The following is a 17,959-nucleotide window of genomic DNA, read 5'->3' on the forward strand; positions in this document are numbered from 1 at the left end:
GAGGGAAAATGCACTAAAGGGTATTTTTGTCTTTTTGAGGGCTACTAAGTAAGGGAGGTCAGATTTGCAATTTTAAGGAAATTTCATCCCTTACCACTATTAGTTTTGCTCACGTGCCACTCCAAATCGGACACTTCCTCACGTTAGAATCCTCTCAGGACCCATGACTCTTCCTTGATCTATCATTTTCTCTTTCTAAAACTCTCTCTCCTCCACCGATTTCGGTTGATCATCGCAGTTGAATTTCCAAACTGGTGAGTTGTTGAATTGATTTAGGCTTCAGTATATGAATTATAGCTTCGATAGCGTCCCCAATAATTCCAATTTTGGTTAATTTTCTCAATATTGGAGGCTCTTTCATTTGTCGATTTTATTTGAGATTTTGAATCACTTGCGTGTGTTTGGTTGTGGAGAAAGTGTGGGAAAATAATATAAAGTCAAATTAATATAGAGTGTCCTGCCTTTTATTTGGTCGTGGTCCTCATGGAATAGCTAGGTGAGGGTTTGATCAATATATTTTGCACAGAGTGTCTCATTATGGATGAAATTTAACAGTGTGGGTTTTGGGTTGAAATACTAGGTATTTATCTCCAATTAATACAAATTTATTACTTATTTGATTTCAAGTTGAAATGCTGTTCGTCACTTTCTTGAACAATGATTTGGAACAATGCAGAAAAACTGCTTTTCTTCACATCTGTGAGTAGTGATTAGAGCAAGACAAACAGCTTCTCTCTTGCCGCTGCTGTCATTGCCCCTAATTATATTTCTCTTTCTTCTTCCTTTCTTTAAATTTGTGTTTGGATTTGGATTTTATAGCCTGAAACTTTCTCATTTGTGGGTACACCAATTCTTATCTCCATGTTTTCTTTCAATTTATTTGCTTTTGATCAATTAGTTTGATCTTTTGACTTGAATTTGATTGATTTTATTTGGGTTTCTTTCGAATGGGAGCTTTGACTGTTCTGAATTTTGTTTCTTAATGTGAGTTTTGTCTGGGTTTTGGACTGTGCATGCAAGTTGTTTGATGGGACATTCAAATTGTACCAAATCGGTTTGATGAAAAACCCACCAAATTGTTGCTGGAAAACTGTTTTGTGGAGTAGTGTATCCTTCCATTTCATTTTTTCATCCAAACAGGTGAATCTCTCATCCTTGGATTCTAAATCTAAATCTGTGTTTGTGGACAATGACCTTGCAATCAGAAATAAGCAAATGTGCATGTAAACTTGCCCCTTCATTCATCTACCTATTTGTTAGGTTGTGAAACCCGAGTAGGAGATCATTTCTGGAACCATTGATGAGTTGGGAAGTGGGTTGAGCTGTAGTTCCCTGTTTGTGGGTTTGACCTTTCTATCTCTGTTCCTGCATTATTGCTGTAATGTAACACTAACCTTAAAGATCTCATGGAGATAATCACCAACAAATAATTTTCAGTAGTGTTTCGTCTTCCTAAAATTTCTAAAGAATTCACTTTCACCATTTGTTCAGGTGCTGAATCAATTTATTACATGCTCATACATCAAGCTTAGACAATGATTGTAGAGGATCTTGGAATTGAAGCCAAGGAAGCGGCAGTTCGTGAGGTTGCCAAACTTTTGCCACTACCTGAACTTCTGCAGTCAATTTCATCAATTAAGGCTGATTACATTACACGCCAACAGGTGATCCTTCTTTGTCCAATTTAATTGTCAAAATTTCTATTTTAAATTGAGTTAATTTCAATCACATATGTAGGTGAGTGTGTGTGTGTGTGTGTGTGCATGCGCCTATCTACACACATGCAAAATTTTGAAATTATTTTTTGATTGGAAAAACAGTTTTTGGGAAACAGAACTGGTGAAGTCCCCCTTCATATTCTTTTGCTGAGTTTCTTATAGGGTTTTCTTGTTCATGGATTTGCAGTTGAAAATGTCCCATTTTGCTTCCGAGGGGATTTGAACCCTATGGAGGTGTTGCTTTAAGACTATACTAATTAAACAAGATAAATTTTTGGTTTTGGGTGACTGGAATGAACAATCATCTTGGTAATCTCTAGATACATGGAAATTGAAGTGTGAGATCAGGTTGGATGAGTTGCTAGCTTGTTTTATTTATGAAAGTTGAGTTAATGTGCTAGGAATAAGATCTCTCAGGTTTTGCTTTCTTGGGATTACTTTTACTCTGTTTCTGAAGTGAAAGATTTTAAGATGGTCCCCAACAAGGAGGAGTCCAATTAGGCTTGTAAGAGGATTTAAAACTAATATGGAACTCAACCATTCTCGGCATCCGATCAATAGGGTTCTCCATCAATTGACATGTAGAATCTTTATTGACAATTGATTGAGAAAGAAAAGCCTTAGAGCTAAATTTATGAAGGGGCTCAATCTATCAATTCTCAAACATACTCCTAGCATGTGTGGAGATCCAATTCCCCATGTAATGAGTTAGGGCATTTAAAAGATTGGTGGGGAACTAAAAACCATCCATGTCCTATGTTCTCTAGGTCATTTGGCACAGCCAAAAATGTGTGCTGACTGATCCTGATGGTCTTCAATGATGCGTTCAAGGATCGAGTTCAGAGCATGCTGGATCACATTGGACAGCTGAGGGAACTCTGACTAACCTAACTAGATTTTTTAATGGATCATAAAAATGCTAAATTCCTAACATTTCTTATATTAAATTTATGTAAAACCTTCATGTTGCCTTCTGAATGTTGCTATATTTTTTTAATGTCAGGCAAATGATGCACAACTTAGTACGATGGTTGCAGAGCAGGTATACAGAAACTTCTATTCTAAGCTTCAGGGAAATTATTATGTTGTATTAATTTTATGTGGATGCTGTTATGTCTCTTATGTTCTTCACTTTTTTCTGATGAGTCTATGGTGCTGAAGAATCCCGGGCACCTTAATTGTACTACCATATCGATGTGTTCTATTGAAATGTTACTCTTGAATTCAGGTTGAACAGGCACAGGCTGGGTTGGAATCAATTTCCTCATCTCAAAAGACAATAAACCAGCTTCGTGAGAACTTTCTCTCTATTGAGAGGTATGTTCTGCTTATGATTTTCCTAGAGGATTCTTGTTGTTTTCTACGTATACAGTTATTAGGCTTTTTGACTCAGTGTTAAAGCATTCAACTTTAAGGACTAATGTGTTTACTTGCTTTTGCCTCAGGCTATGTCAAGAGTGCCAAAACTTAATTGAAAATCATGACCAAATAAAGCTCCTTAGCAATGTGAGGAATAACTTAAATACCACACTGAAGGTGAATGCAATGTCTGAGCTTTGTTTTCATCAACTTTTTCTTTATCATCATATGTTTCTTGCTTACGCACACACAAACATACATAAGTTCTTGCCTCTATATATATGCACATGTTATTGTTCAGCTGCAGCTTGCAGTCCACTAAATAATATGTCCTCTTTTTTCTTTCTCTTTGTCTGTGTGTCATTTATTTTCCCCCTTTTTCTTTTCTACCTATCCAAGGTAACAGAACAAATGCGGCATCCTAAAATGCTGCCAGAAGCTATAAGCCCAATGACCATTAATGTGGGGCAGAAGAGCTTGGTTGGACTTGATTCAGCCTATTCCTGTAGAGGAATGGGAGTACTGTTTTCTGTTGTTTAACTTTGATGGTTATTTAAGTGAAACAGGCTTCTATCACCACTTTTTATAGCCTTGAAACTTATCACTTTTTGACCTCGCTATCTTCTATTAATGCTGCATAGTGACTATCTAGTTATCTTCTTAATCTTTTACAGGACGTGGAAGGCATGATGTCAATTTCTGTTGAAGCATCCGAGGCTCGGGATTCTTTGAGTGATGATAAAGAACTCATCAACACGTATGAGGTATACATAATTTTAGTCATCTTAGTCAGTTTTTAGTTGAATGAATCACAGTGCATCATAGTTTGATTTTTCTTGTTTCATGCTTAATTGTTATAGAGGTTGACAGCTCTGGATGGAAAACGGAGGTTTGCTTTAGCAGCTGCAGCATCTCACAAGGAAGAAGTTGGCAGACTGAGGTCTGTATCCTCTACTCAAGTTCACTGTGTCATTGATCATTCTAAGAGTAAATTTAGTGTAGCCAGAAATCCTGTTGTTGTGCTTTTATTTGATCTAATAAATCAATAGGATCAGGAATAAACTTGTATTTTCGGTTCATGTATCTGTGTAATAACAATATCCAACTTGTAGCACCTGGATTGGAATTTGATTGTACAGCTGGGTCAGCGTGGCTCATCCTGGCTGTGGTGTTAACCAAGTTACTTACCATAATGAAGTTTTTAACAGTTAGAACTCCTAATTGTCATTTGAATGAGGTATTAAGGGTTATTTGATTAAAAGGGTCATTGAAAACCCAATTTTGGATTTAGCCCTCTATCCTTTTTTGGCCTCATTTCGACAAAAAGGCCCTTATTCTTTTCTTGTAAAAATAACCCTTCCTTTTAAAACCTACCTGTAAATACTTGAAATGGTAAAGGATATTTATGTTAAAAATGATTACTCTTCAAGCAAAAACATGGGAAGAGTTAAATTCACAAATATGAGGATTATTTCACCCTTTTTAACCAATTAATTCAAGTATTATTTACTTATTCAGTTGATACATAATTTTGATTCTGCTTCTGTTGTAATGGAACTGAGTGGTGAGAATATTGATTTTGGCAAATTACTGTTTATCAGTCCTTGATAGTGTTGAAAAATGGTTAACAGGTTTGGATGTAATGATGAATACACAACACAAAGGATAGTTGATGTCTGTGTGCTTTGTTCTTATGATTTGAGATTGAAATGCTGAATATACACAGGGAATATTTTGAAGATGTAGATCGAACCTGGGAGACATTTGAGAAGACGTTATGGGGTCATATTTCGAACTTCTATAAACTTTCTAAAGAAAGGTATGTTTATTTTTATTTCTTGGAGTGTAGGGGTTTCCATCATCGAAGACATATATAAAAACATTTTTTTGGATTACCTAGGACTAAATTGAGTACAACTATGGTGATCCTTCAATTTAAACAATGTACCTCTATCAACATGAAATGACATGAGTGTAGGTATGTGATGCTTGTTAGACACTCCTATTATACTTCGGTTGTGGCTATGTGATTTTTTCATTGATATGCTTTTATTTGCATTAGAGAAAAAGGAGAGTTAGCTAAAAAGTGATTTTTTATAAGAATATTTAGGAATAAGAGGAAAAAGAGGATTAGAGGGAAAATACGAGAGCTTTTAAAAAGGAATATCTTCACCTCCAATTTATTTTTGATTGACTTTTCTTGTATTATGTTGTATTCCAGTAGTTGTGCCCCTTTTTGGATCCTTTTTAACTGAGTCCTCGTATCCTAAAATTTGATTTGTGATGGATTAGACACTTAAGACATACACCCACATCCGACACTCATACCCATACCCATGCAACATTGGAGTATTGTAAAACTTCGATAAATAAATGTTTGATAAATTAATAACCTTGCTTAAAAATAAAATATTTTGATCTTAACTCGAGCTAATATACTAAATTAATAATCTCATTAAATGCATAAGATAATTTTTTTTTTTTTTTTTTTAATGCAAATCCTTAAAGGCTCAAGGAAATATAAATTAATAATTGTTGAATTATATAAAAAAATAGCAGGCAAAAATTCACAATATAATATTGAGTAACTTTTTAGAACTTCTATTTTTCTCAATTTATGACTTTCTTGGAAAGATTGGTTAATTGAAACCTCTTTATCCTCTAGGGCATTAAATTTCTTATATCTTCCTTTTTTTTTTTTTTTTTTTTTTTTGATAAGTAAATTTCTTCTATCTTCTACAATTAATAGGCATCTCTTTTTTTTTTTTTTTTAAGCCTCTTAGGCTTCCATATATTATCTTTTAATCACATTCATTATTTTTGGATTTATAAGCAATGTATTTTTTTTATTTATTTATTTTGATAAGTAAGCCATGTATTAACATGATACTCTCTAAATTAATAAAAATATTCATTCATCGATAAATTAGTAAATTATTCACTTATTGATAAATCAACCCTGCTAAGACAATAGTTTCTCTAGGTCATAAGTATTATTTTATAGGGGCTTTACTATAATTCTTGTTTGTTAGTTTGAGATGGTGTAAAATTTTGGCTGAAATGGTGTGAGATTTTGGCTTAGCCCCTTTGTTGAAGCATTTGTATTATAAATTTCTAAGTATAACACATGTATATTTTTTATTTTTTATTTTTTTGCTATTATTATAAATTTCTAAGTATAACACATGTATATTTTTTCTTTTTTCTTTTTTTGCAGTCCACAAACTCTGGTTCGTGCTTTGAGGTATGTTGCTGACGCACATTTTTGCATATTTTTACTAATTGATAGCAATGAATTTGTTGCTTTTGATTTAAGGGGGTAAAAACGATTTTAGCCTCCTGCCACCCATATCTCAAAAAGGGGGTATAGTTGATTTAGATATTTATTCCTAGAGTTTTTATTAAACAAGTTTTTTAGTCATGCATGTTTGAGGTATAGTTCTTGTTTGATTTGTTTAATCAAAATAAGATACTGGTGATGGATATTTAGTGATGTGCTATTTCCCTTGGAAGGTTGTTGTTGTTTCGTTTATTTTTCTTGTTTTACTAGTTTTTTCAGTTAGTGATGGTGCAAAAATGGATTTTTGGAAGATATTTGGTGGGGTTGATCAACCTCTTTGTGCTCAATTTCCCAATCTTTTCAGGTTTGAGAACTAGAGACTTTCATGTTTCTTCAATTTTAGAGCCCTTCTCTTACTGAGGAGCTAGGACTTATTTTCTCCTCTTTGACCCATGTATACTTATCAGCTTCATCCTCAAATGTGATGGGTTGGTCTTTCACCTCCTTTGGCTTGCTTTTTGTTAATTCCTTCTTCTTTGCTCTCTCTAAAATTGCACCACCTGAATCTTTCCTTTCCATGTGGTTTAATTTGGAACTCTGCCCCACCTAGAGTGATGGGCTTTGCATGGAAAGTGGATAATAAGAAGGTCAAAACCAATTAGTCATAGGTGAGAAGGCCTTATAAAGGACATAGCCGAGATCATATTATGTAGTCGAACGGTGGTGAGTCAATTGATGAGCTCTTCCTTCGTTGCCTTATTGCTTTGGGATTTTGTCAGAAGTTGTCAAGATTTACTGGGATAGTCTATATTCACCCTAAAAGTATCAACAGATATGATGATTGTCTCATTTAGCAGCAGTGGGGGTTTTCCTACTTGGTTGATTTTTTTGGTGGGTTGTTTGTTGCACCTTGACATGGACAATTTGGAGGGAGATGAACGCTAGAATATTTTAAGGAAATATAAAGATCCAAAGAGGCTCTTTGGGACTTGATTTATTTTTTTCTCTATGGGTTTGTGTCTGAAGTGTTTTGGAAGTCCATTGAGGGGTAAAAAACTCAACAGTCGCTTCATCTCCTGTAGGATTAGTGAAGCTAACTTTGATGAGTGTTCTTTGGGAAATACAAGTCGACCAGGATTTAGAGGTGTATGGGGAGATTATAACAATAGAGTGTCGAGAGTTTCTTTCAGACTTGCAAGAGAGGATTTGACCATCGAGTTAGAGATTCTGGCTTTGTTGGAAGGTTTACCTTGACTGGTGTATTGAGAGCTTTGGACCTTACTCTATTTGATGTGCAGTGGTGCTTCTTAATTTGATTAAGGAAGCTATTGCTAGTTAGCATGGGAAGTTTATGGAAAAGGTAAAGGGACAAGTATGGAGAGTGACTCCCTTATTTCTGTTTTCATGATTTTGGAAGGGGCAGAGCAGAAGGGTCATCAAGGGTAAAGAAAGAATAATATTTCAAATCTGAAAGATAGATCTGTCTATATCCTTATTTATTTAAACCTTGTTGTTGTTGGGAGATGGGAATGTTTCTTTCTGAACTTTATTTGATAGACTTTTTTGTTCTAGGGTGGTCTGATCTCACTTTCTGTAGTTTTGTTTCTGCTTCATAACAGGTATTTCACTTTTTCCATTTTTATTAGATCATTTTCCTTTTGCAGGCCTACCTTCAAGCTCTTGCATACTCCCCATGCACTGCAGTTCACCCCTTGGACTCCTCTCTTATATACCCTCCAGGAACTAGTGTTTACCCATTGGTGACTTCCATTTTTATGAATATGACATGCACTCTCTCTAACAAACTAGTAAATGAGAACCGAAAGTCTACATGATAGAAAAGCTTTTAGGAAAATATCCTTCAGTACAAGTAAACGAGAAACAAAAGTCCGCATAATAGAAAAGCTTTTAGGAAAATGTCCATGAGTAAACGTAAAAGAGAAACAACAGTATGCATAACTGAAAAGTGTTTAGCTTCCCACTATAAGGAAACAAATCACCAACGCTTAAGGGGGTATGAAGGTCTTGAAGTCAACAAGAGAAGAGGTGCCTCTTCTGGTAAGAGAAGAGTTTGGAATAGAGAAGCTTTTGGTAAGATTGAAGTCCAGAAGGCTTTGGCTTTGAACTAAGTGGCCTTTTGGGATATAAAGGAGAGGTGAAATGTCCTGTCTGTAGAGGAGGAGGAAGAAAGAAAGGATGCAAGGGAGGACTTAAAAAAATGGGTCCTTTTAGAAGAAATTTCTTGGAGGTAGAAATTTGGGGAGTGTGGTTGAAGGAGGGGGATAGAAATGTTAGATTTCTCCACAAGATGGTTGACACTTATAAAAGGAGGAATTTGTTAGCCAAAATTAGGATTAATGGAACTTGGTTTGCAAAGGAGAATGAAATCAAGGAAGGAGTGGTTAGTGCCTTTTTAAAGCCTTCTCACAGATTCAGAGGAGTAGAGTCCCAGTTTAAACAGGTTGTCGTTTGAAGAGTTAGAGGCTCAGGAGGCTACATGGTTGGAGGAGCCTCTTTCAATGGAGAGGTTTTTGATGCCCTTTCGGGTTTTATTAGGGATAAAAACGCTAGGCCCAGATGGGTTTTCTATGGCCTTTTGGTGGTTTTCTTGGGAGTTTGTGAAAGATGAGGTGATGTGTTTCTTCAAGGAGTTTCATAACCATGGTCATTTTGTTAAGAGCTTGAATGCAACTTTTCTAGTTTTAATTCCAAAGAAAGGGGGTGTTGAAGATCTGGAGGGATTTTAAGTTGCTTACCTTGGTAAGAGGGCTATATAAGTGGTTGGCTAAGGTACTAGCCAATAGGTTAAAAGTGGTGGTAGCAAAGGTGATTTCCAAGGCCAAAAATGCCTTTGTTGAGGGAAGACAAATTTTGGATGCAATTCTTATTGCTAATGAAGCTATTGATTCTATTTTGAAAAACAAGGATTGTGTGATTCTTTGCAAACGTGATATAAAGAAGGCTTATGATTATGTTGATTGGTCCTTTTTGCTTTCGGTTATGGAAAACTGGGGTTTTGGACAAAAATGGATTGAGTGGATGAAGTGGTGCATATCCAATGTTGGGTTCTCGGTTTTGGTCAATGGCACCCCTTCAGGCTTCTGCCAAAGCTCTAGAGGACTGAGGTAGGGGATCCCTTTTCGCCCTATTTATTTGTGATTGCAATGAAGGCACTTAGTTGTCTCTTTAAGAAAGTAGTAGCTAGAGGTTTTTTGTCAAGTTGTCAGATGAGGGATAGGGGTGGTGAAAGGATTCTGGTATCTTATTTTTTATTTATTGATGATATGCTTGGTTTTTTATGACGCCTCCTAGGATTAGATGACCTATTTATGTTAGTTTCTTTTGTGGTTTGAGGCCATTTTGGGTTAAGAATTAATTTGGATAAAAATGAGATAATTTGGATTGAGGTAGAGGGACTTTTTGTGGGTAGGGTTCTTAAGCAGAAACCTTATCTAGTAAGGTGGGTGATTGTTTGCTTAGACAAAAGGATAAGGGGATTAGGGATTAAATGTCTCTTTACTATCAATAAGGCTCTCCTTGACAAGTGGTGTAGGCGTTTTTCAAATGAGAAGGGGGCCTTTTGGAATCAAGTAATCAGTAGGAAGTGTGGGGAAGAAAGAGAGTGGTGTTCTCGGGAAGTGAGGGAGGGGTTTGGGGTTGGGTTATGGAAAGCGATAAGGAAGGATTGGGACCTTGTCAAGCACAAACTTTCTTTCTTGGTGGGTAATGGGAAGAGGCTGAAATTTTGGAGGGATAAGTGGTGATTATACCTTTGTGTGTGTCTTTCATTCCTCTTGTTTGCCTTGGTTGTTTCCAAGGAGGAGTGGGTGGAGGATGTTTGGAACTCCTCAATTGAAGAGGGAGTTGGAACCCTAGATTCACTAGAACTTTTAGTGATTGGGAGGTGGATGAAGTGGAAAGATTTTTATTGTGTATGCATGGGAAGAGAATGCTTAGGGATGAGGAGGACATGGTGCTTTAGACAGAGACTAAGAGCAACAATTTCACAATCAAGTCTTTCTACAATGCCTTAGAGTCGGGCATTTTGATTTCTTGTTCCAAGAAAATCATTTGGAATTCTTGGGTGCAGCCTAAAGTGAGCTTCTTTGTTTGGAAGGCAATGTGGGGAAAAGCTCTAAGCTTGGATCAAATTCAGAAAAGAGGATAGTCCTTAGTGAATAGATGTTATCTATGCCATTTGGATGAAAAATCCATAGATCACTTCCTTCTCTACCGTGGACAAGGGTTTTATGAGAGATGCTCTTTGCTTTTTTTAGGGTGTTCTGGGTGCTTTCCTCATTGATTAGAGAGACTTTGTTTGCTTTGCATGGTTTTTTTGTGTGCAAAAATCGTAGGAAAGTTTGGAGAGCAGACCCTTGATACATCTTTTGGACAATTTAGAAGGTAAGAAATGGAATTTCTTTTGAAGATGTACTCTCTATCCCATGGCTAAAAGCCTCATTTGTTTTCTTTCTTTGGTCGGAGACTAAGATGTTTATAAATGATGGTCCCTCGATGCTAGTTAGTTTCATCAATTGAGTGGGCTCTCGTTGAGGGTGGGGTTGTGGTGCTACCTCCTTTTTTGTAGCATTTTTTTTGTTTGAGCTATTTGGTTGGGGGTAGGTGTATCTATCTTGTATGTCTTGGGTTGCTCTTTTGGCGCCTTTTTTTAATACATATTCTTCTTTATTTATTAAAAAAAAAAAAGGTATTCCCTTAGGGTTTTGTTGTTTGAGTTTCCATGAGAAAGGGCAAGTGAATTCCCTACTTGGTTCCACAGTCCTCCGCGTCTAGTTATCTTATCTTTAAGACCCTCTCCACAGGTAGTCACCTAGGGTAAAAGTATCACTAAACCCGTTGTACATTGGCGATATTCAACTATCTCGCAAATTTGAGACTCTCAAGTAAAGCAAGTATCTTGGCTTCAAAAGTTGGCCCAATAACAACTCCCTTTGAAAGTTTGAATAGTCCTAATTTTGCAATCTCTTATAGGCCTGCTAATGCCCATTCACAAGAAGCATCTGATCAAGATTGGGCTTTAGAATATCATATGTTGAAGGAACCGGATGGCTAAAACTTGGCTAAAACTTTGCAAATACATTAGAAAAGTTAATGGATTTTTGATTTCTTGATCTAAAATGTTCCTTCAAAATTCAAGATTTCAAAAAGTAGTCCTACTTGGTTAGAGATCTTCTTCTTAGCTCAAAAGGATCCTTGTTGGGAAGAAGAAGAAAGCTTGGAGAGCAACTTGTTTGTGCTTATTTTGGACCTTATGGAAGGAGAGAAACAAGTGAAAATTTGAAAATTCTAAAAAAGTGGATCAAGCAATCAAAAAATCAATTTATGTACAACTTTTTGGAGTGGGTTAGAGTGTACGTAGGAAATTGCTCATTGTCCATGAGTTGTTTTATTGATTGGTTGAGCTCTAAGTAAGGCATGGGTGTTGTTTTTGTGTAGCCCTTAGCTGTGTTTGGCCTTTTGGCACCATGTCGGTGCTTCGTGCGCCCCTTTGTTAGGCGCTTTTAATATATTGATCTTTGCTTGGAAAGAAAAAAGGAGATTTCAAAAAGTAGTCATGCACAAATGAGTAAAGCCTAGCAATAAGTAGATCCCTCAAGCTTGAAATCCCAAAAGAGAAAAAAGGATCTATCACCAAATACAAGGCAAATCTAACAAATGTAGTCATGTGTCTACTTTTGATGGACCTTGTTGAGAGAGGAACCACACCTTGAAAAGTACCTTGCCAAGGACACGCATTTGTCTATCACATCTATTCTTAAAAAAGGCAGTATTTACTCTTGATTGTTGAATCCTGTTAGGACCATTTTTCCTTGGAAATGTTTTACTGATGCCTAACTCCTCATTGGATTTGAGCCTTCAAACCAAATATCAATTAAGCTAATTGAAGCTTCTTCATGCATTTCCTCCCTCCTTGGAACAATGAAAGCCCCCATTACAGTTTTTTAGTCTATTAACAACCTTAATAGGGTTTAAGAAAAGAGAGAGAAAGAGAGATGACAGTTGATGATAAAAAATAATCTCCCATATTTTTTACATTATGATTTACAATACATATATACAAAGAATGACTGATGAGATCCCTTAAATTAGGCTACTTATAAAAAAAATCCCTAAAATCAAGCAGTCTGATTGCAAGGGTCCTATATGGAATTTACCTAGATTCTTGGTACAAGAATCATGGGTCAGCTTTTACAAGAAAGGAAAAATATGGTAGGAGAAATTAGATATATATGGAGAAAAAATAATTACTGATTTTTTGGCCTATTCTTCTAACACCCCCCATTCAAGTTGGTGCGAAATATTTTCTAGTTTGTCTAAGATTGTATAAAAAGTTGAACTTGGTAAACCTTTTGTTAGTATATCTGCCATCTATTTAGAAGAGGGGACATACGCAGTGCAAATCAACCCATTATTAAGTTTTTCTTTGATGAAATGTTGATCTATCTCCACATGCTTGGTTTGATCATGATGAACAGGGTTATGAGCTATATTTATAGCAGCTTGGTTATCACAATATAACCTCATGGGTCCTTTCAAAGTGATGCCAAGGTCGATAAGAATGATAAATATCTAGAGTAGTTCACAAATCCCTTGGGCCATGGCCTTAAACTCAGCTTCTGCGCTAGATCTAGTCACCATTGATATTGGGTACAATGCCTCAAGATTTGAATAGGGTACTTTTGTAAGTAACTAGGGGCTTGTTTGGTAACCGTTTTTGAAAACAATTCTAAAAAATAGTTTTTGAAAACGGTTTTTAAAAATTGTTCTTTGATTTTTGTAGAACAAAAGTTTGTGTGGAAAGCTAAAATATTTTTGACCTGTTTTTAATATTTTTAAATATGTTTTAAAAATAATTTTTATACCTTGTGTTTTATTTTTAATCATTTTACATGTTTGTATGATTATTTCTGAAAACAGCTCTTAGAAAACAAATGAAAACAACATAAAATAACTAAAAGATGTTATTTGAAAACACCATATTCCCTGTTCTTAAGAACAAAAAACAAAAAACAGTCATTCTTTTTTTTGTTATAAAGAATAAAAAATAGTTCTAAAAAAAAGTTCCCAAACGGGCCTTGGATTTCCTCTTAAGAAGGTTCAATATCTAGAAGTTAACCTTCTATTGACAATTGATCTAGCCCAATCAACATCACTGTAAGCTTCCAATTCCATATTTCCTATCTTCTGAAATAGGATTCTCTTGCTTGGTGTAGACTTTAGGTAACATAGGATTTTATATATTGCCTCCATGTGAGATTCATGTGGTGAATGCATGAATTGGCTTACCACACCTATAATATATGCAATGTCTGGTCGAGTGTGAGATGAATAAATTAATTTCCCCACCAATCTTTGATAGTGGCCGTGGTCTACCAGATTATGCTCTATTTTTCCTCCTAATTTATGATTTTGTTCAATCAAAGTCTTTGTTGGTTTGCATCTTAGCATCCCTGTCTCCCTTAGCAAATCGAGAATATATTTCTATTGGGAAATAAGTATTCCCCCTTTTGAATGTGCCACTTCAATCTCGAGAAAATATTTTAGACTCCCTAGATCCTTGATCTCAAATTCATTAGACAAATAAGTTTTAAGCCTTTGAATTTCCCCCTTATCATTTCCAGTAACAATAATGTCATCGACATAAACTATCAATGCAAAGTCAACTTACCAGAGGAGTTATGTTTGATAAACAATGTGTGGTCTCCTTGGCTTTGATGGTAGTTCATTCTTATCATTGATTTGTAAATCTCCCAAATCATGCTCTTGGAGATTGTTTAATTCCATAAAGAGATTCTTAAGCTTGTAGACTTTGTTCTTCCAAGCCTTGGCACCAAACCCCGGTGGAGTGTCTGTGTATGCCTCTTCTTCTAAGTCGCCATGTAAGAAAGCATTCTTCACATCAAATTGCTGGAAGGGCCAATCAAGATCAGCAGCTAAAGACAATAGAATACGCATAGTGTTCATTTTTGCCACTGGTGCAAAGGTCTCTTGGTAGTCAATGCCATAAGTTTGGGTGAATCCCTTAGCTGCCAATCTAGTCTTGTACCTTTCTATTGTCTCATCAGCCTTATATTTTATTGTGAAAATCCACTTACAACCTACTGTTTTCTTCCTTTGGAAAGCTCAACCATATCCCAAGTCTTATTTTTTTTCAAGGCTTGCATCTCCTCATTAATTACTTTCCTCCAGTTCTCATCTCTAAGTGCCTCTTGGATTGTATTTGGAATTTCAACAGAAGACATTTGGATAATAAAGGCTCGGTATGTAGATGATAAACGATGCAATGAGGTAAAATTTGAAATAGGGTGCTGAGTGCATTTTCTAGTGCCTTTCCTCGATGCAATGGGCCAATACAAATCATTATAGACACTAGAATTAGTATTTTCATTACCTGATTCAAGGTTGGATGATGGGATATGAGAGGATGTTGTAGATTTTCCCTTCCTCGAATACACTTTTAGTTTGGAGGTGTTTGCTGGCAGCATGTGTTCCCTTTCTTTGAGCTGAATCTTAAGTTCATTGGCTGGAATTTCAGTGGGCAAATTTTCTACAATTAGCTTTTCATTGGGAGTTTGCTGGAATTTCTTATGTTCACTAGCTGATTCATTAGATGATTCCAAGGCTGGAACATTTGGAACAACAGGGACTGTTGGTGTAGAATCTGAAAATTCTGGGGCTGCTGAATCTGAAAGTTCTGGGGCTGAAACATCTTGGACAATGGGGGAACTTGATGTGTTTGAGGTAGAAACATTTGGCATATTAACCAGTTGTGGAAGGACACCCCCACCATTCTCACCATTCCTAGGAAAAATTCCTGACAGCTTATCTTCTATTCCTCCAATCTCCCCCTAAAGATAAGTGTGTGTGAAATATGGTTGGCTCTCAAAAAAGGGAACATCCATGGTGATATATGACCTTTTTGTGGGTGGATGGTAGCACTTATATCCCTTTTGATTGGAAGAATGTCCAAGGAAGACACACCTAAGAGCTCTTGGTTGAAGTTTGTCTCTAGATTGTTTGGGAATGTGAATGAAAGATACACACCCAAATATTTTTGGAGAAAGTGTTCCAATACCCTCAAAGTTAGGAAAAGACTTTGAAAGTACATCAATAGGGAATTTAAAGTATGAGACTCGAGAAGGCATTCGATTTATTAAAAATGTAGCAGTCAAAACGGCTTCCCCCCAATGTCTTTGGAACACTCATTTGAAGAAATAAAGACCTCGTAACTTCGAAGAGATGTCTGTTTTTTCTTTCTGTTACCCCATTTTGTTGTGGTGTATCTACACATGAAGATTGATGCACAATACCTTCATTTTGGAGATAGGTGGTAAGATTATGGTCGAAGTATTCGTTCCCATTATTTGACCTTAAGGTATGGATTTTGGTGCTAAATTGGGTACAAACGAATTTCTGGAATATCGTGAAAATGGAAGTAACTTCTTATTTGGATTTTAGGAGATAAAACCAAGTGGTACGAGTGCAGTCATCAATGAAGGTAGCAAACCATCTAGAACCTGAAATGTTTAGAATTCTAGAGGGTCCCCAAACATTAGTATGTATTAAACTAAAGGGAAATGTTTCTTTTTTATTTCTTATTGGAAAGGGCACATGATGGTGTTGCAAGCTGACAGACCTCACAATGAAAATCATGGGATTTAGCTTTGCCAAACAATGTGGGAAACATTTTTTCCAAGATGAAGAAAGGTGGGTGTCCCAACCATTTGTGCCATAGCCATATTTGATCAACTTTTGAGGGATTGTTGGTGGTAATAAAAGCTTGTGGGATAGAATCACTAATCTTCCAATGTGTATTGAGGTAGTAGAGTCCACCTTTCCTCTCACCATGCCCAATCATCCTCGTTATCTGGTCTTGAAAAACATAATGGGAAGGGGTAAATGTTACAAAGCAATCCAAATCTTTAGTGATTTTGCTGACGGACAAGAGATTATAAGACAAGTTTGGAACATGTAACACATTTTGCGAGGTCAAAGGAGTGATGGAGGCTATGCCTTGACCAATTATGGAAGAAAAAGTGCCATCAGCAACCTTCATGTTTGGCCTACCGGAAAGTATCATATAATTGGAAAAAAAAATTGGAGTGACTGGTCATATGGTCAGTAGCACCAGAATCAATGATCCAAATGCTTGATAAACAATCATTGGAGGCACTTAAAGCTTTGATATTACCTGTTTGGTCGAAAGAGCATGAGGCTGTTTTTGCAATGGGAATTTCAGCACGTGTGTCAAGCTGGTTGAGAAGTATTTTCAGCTTTTCATAATGCTCCTTGTTGAGTAAAATAGGCTCTTGTTCAGTGGTAGGGATATTTTCATGAAAAAGGTCAATGGTGGCAGCTTTATGCTGCCTGTCCAGATCTTGTGACAGGTTTTCCTCCTCTATTGCTTCCCCCTTTACTTCCTAACTGAGGCTTGTCATGAAGTTTCCAGCGAGATTCACGTGTATGTCTTGGTTTGTGACAATAATTACTTCAAAGCGAATCTTTATCATCTGGTTTTCTTCCTTATACTTTGGATCCCATTGACTTGGAATTTCCAGCAGTATAGCCTCCTAGCATCACAACTTGACTTTCTTGCCCAATCACATAGGCATAAACCTCTCGGATGGATGGAAGAGGTTCTTTCTCCAATATTTGTACTCTTACTTGGTCTAATTCAGGATTAAGACCAGCCAAGAATTCAAATACTCTCTCTTGCTCCATTATCTTCTTCAATCTAGTAGTGTCTTTAACAACTACCATTTCTATGTGCTGGTGATGATCTAATTCTAGCCATAGGTTTCACAATTTATTGTAATATTCAGTGACAGAGCAACATCCTTGCTTTGTAGCATGAATTTGGCACTTCAACTTATATACTTGTGCTGTTATTCCAATCTTGGAATAAGTTTGACTGATGGCATCCCAAATCTCTTTGGTGGTGGAGAGAAACAAGTATGTTTGGCTAATCTCCGGCTACATGGAGTGTAGTAGCCAAGACATGATCATGGAATTTTCCTCCTCCCATAATTCATATTGTGTATCGGTGGAGGCAGGTTCTGATTTGGCACCTGTGATATTGTCCTTCCTCCCTTTACTTTTAATGAAAGTTTGGCTGATTGGGACCATTGTAGGAAATTCTGGCCATTGAGTTTTTGAGTGGTGATTTGGAGTGTAGGGCTGTCATTATGATGGGTAGATAAAAGTGGTAAGGTTTAGAGTGTAGAGGAGGGATTGAAGGGTAGGGTTATTTGAGAGGATGGTGTATTTTCACTAGTTTAAGACATTTTAGGGAAAAAACAACAAGGTTTCTGGTGTTTTTTTTTCAGAGTAAATAGGAGATGACCATGAGGGAATTATACTGGGAACTAAGGAACCAACAATAAAGGCTGGGTAAAAAAAGGGGAACAAGCTACAGCAATGAAGGCTCTGTGGATCTTGGCAGAGTCAAACTTCTGGCTCAGATACCATGCTGAAAAATAATCTCCCATATTTTTTTATATTTTGATTTACAATAAATATATACAAAGAATGACAGATGGGATCCCTTAAATTAGGCTACCTATAAGAAAAAATCCCTAAA

The 17,959-nt window shown here is 36.4% G+C and overlaps 1 protein-coding gene across 2 annotated transcripts in view; it reads left to right on the forward strand.

The window, feature by feature from the left end:
- Window positions 1-103: 103 nt before the first annotated feature.
- The window catches only part of LOC117911176 (exocyst complex component SEC6), a 43,683-nt gene continuing 25,827 nt past the window's right edge, over window positions 104-17,959 (forward strand). Inside the window, exons 1-9 of one of the 2 annotated variants that reach the window (XM_034825416.1) lie at window positions 104-254; window positions 1,492-1,664; window positions 2,722-2,760; window positions 2,947-3,035; window positions 3,164-3,254; window positions 3,752-3,841; window positions 3,938-4,017; window positions 4,804-4,896; window positions 6,295-6,321. In XM_034825416.1, coding sequence (XP_034681307.1) covers window positions 1,536-1,664; window positions 2,722-2,760; window positions 2,947-3,035; window positions 3,164-3,254; window positions 3,752-3,841; window positions 3,938-4,017; window positions 4,804-4,896; window positions 6,295-6,321 — 638 coding nt within the window. In that variant the 5' untranslated portion in view covers window positions 104-254; window positions 1,492-1,535. The remainder of the gene's footprint in view (window positions 255-1,491; window positions 1,665-2,721; window positions 2,761-2,946; window positions 3,036-3,163; window positions 3,255-3,751; window positions 3,842-3,937; window positions 4,018-4,803; window positions 4,897-6,294; window positions 6,322-17,959) is intronic. The other variant, XM_034825415.1, reaches the window with a different exon arrangement.

Source organism: Vitis riparia, chromosome 3 (assembly GCF_004353265.1).
Source record: "Vitis riparia cultivar Riparia Gloire de Montpellier isolate 1030 chromosome 3, EGFV_Vit.rip_1.0, whole genome shotgun sequence".
In the NCBI taxonomy this organism is placed as follows: domain Eukaryota; kingdom Viridiplantae; phylum Streptophyta; class Magnoliopsida; order Vitales; family Vitaceae; genus Vitis; species Vitis riparia.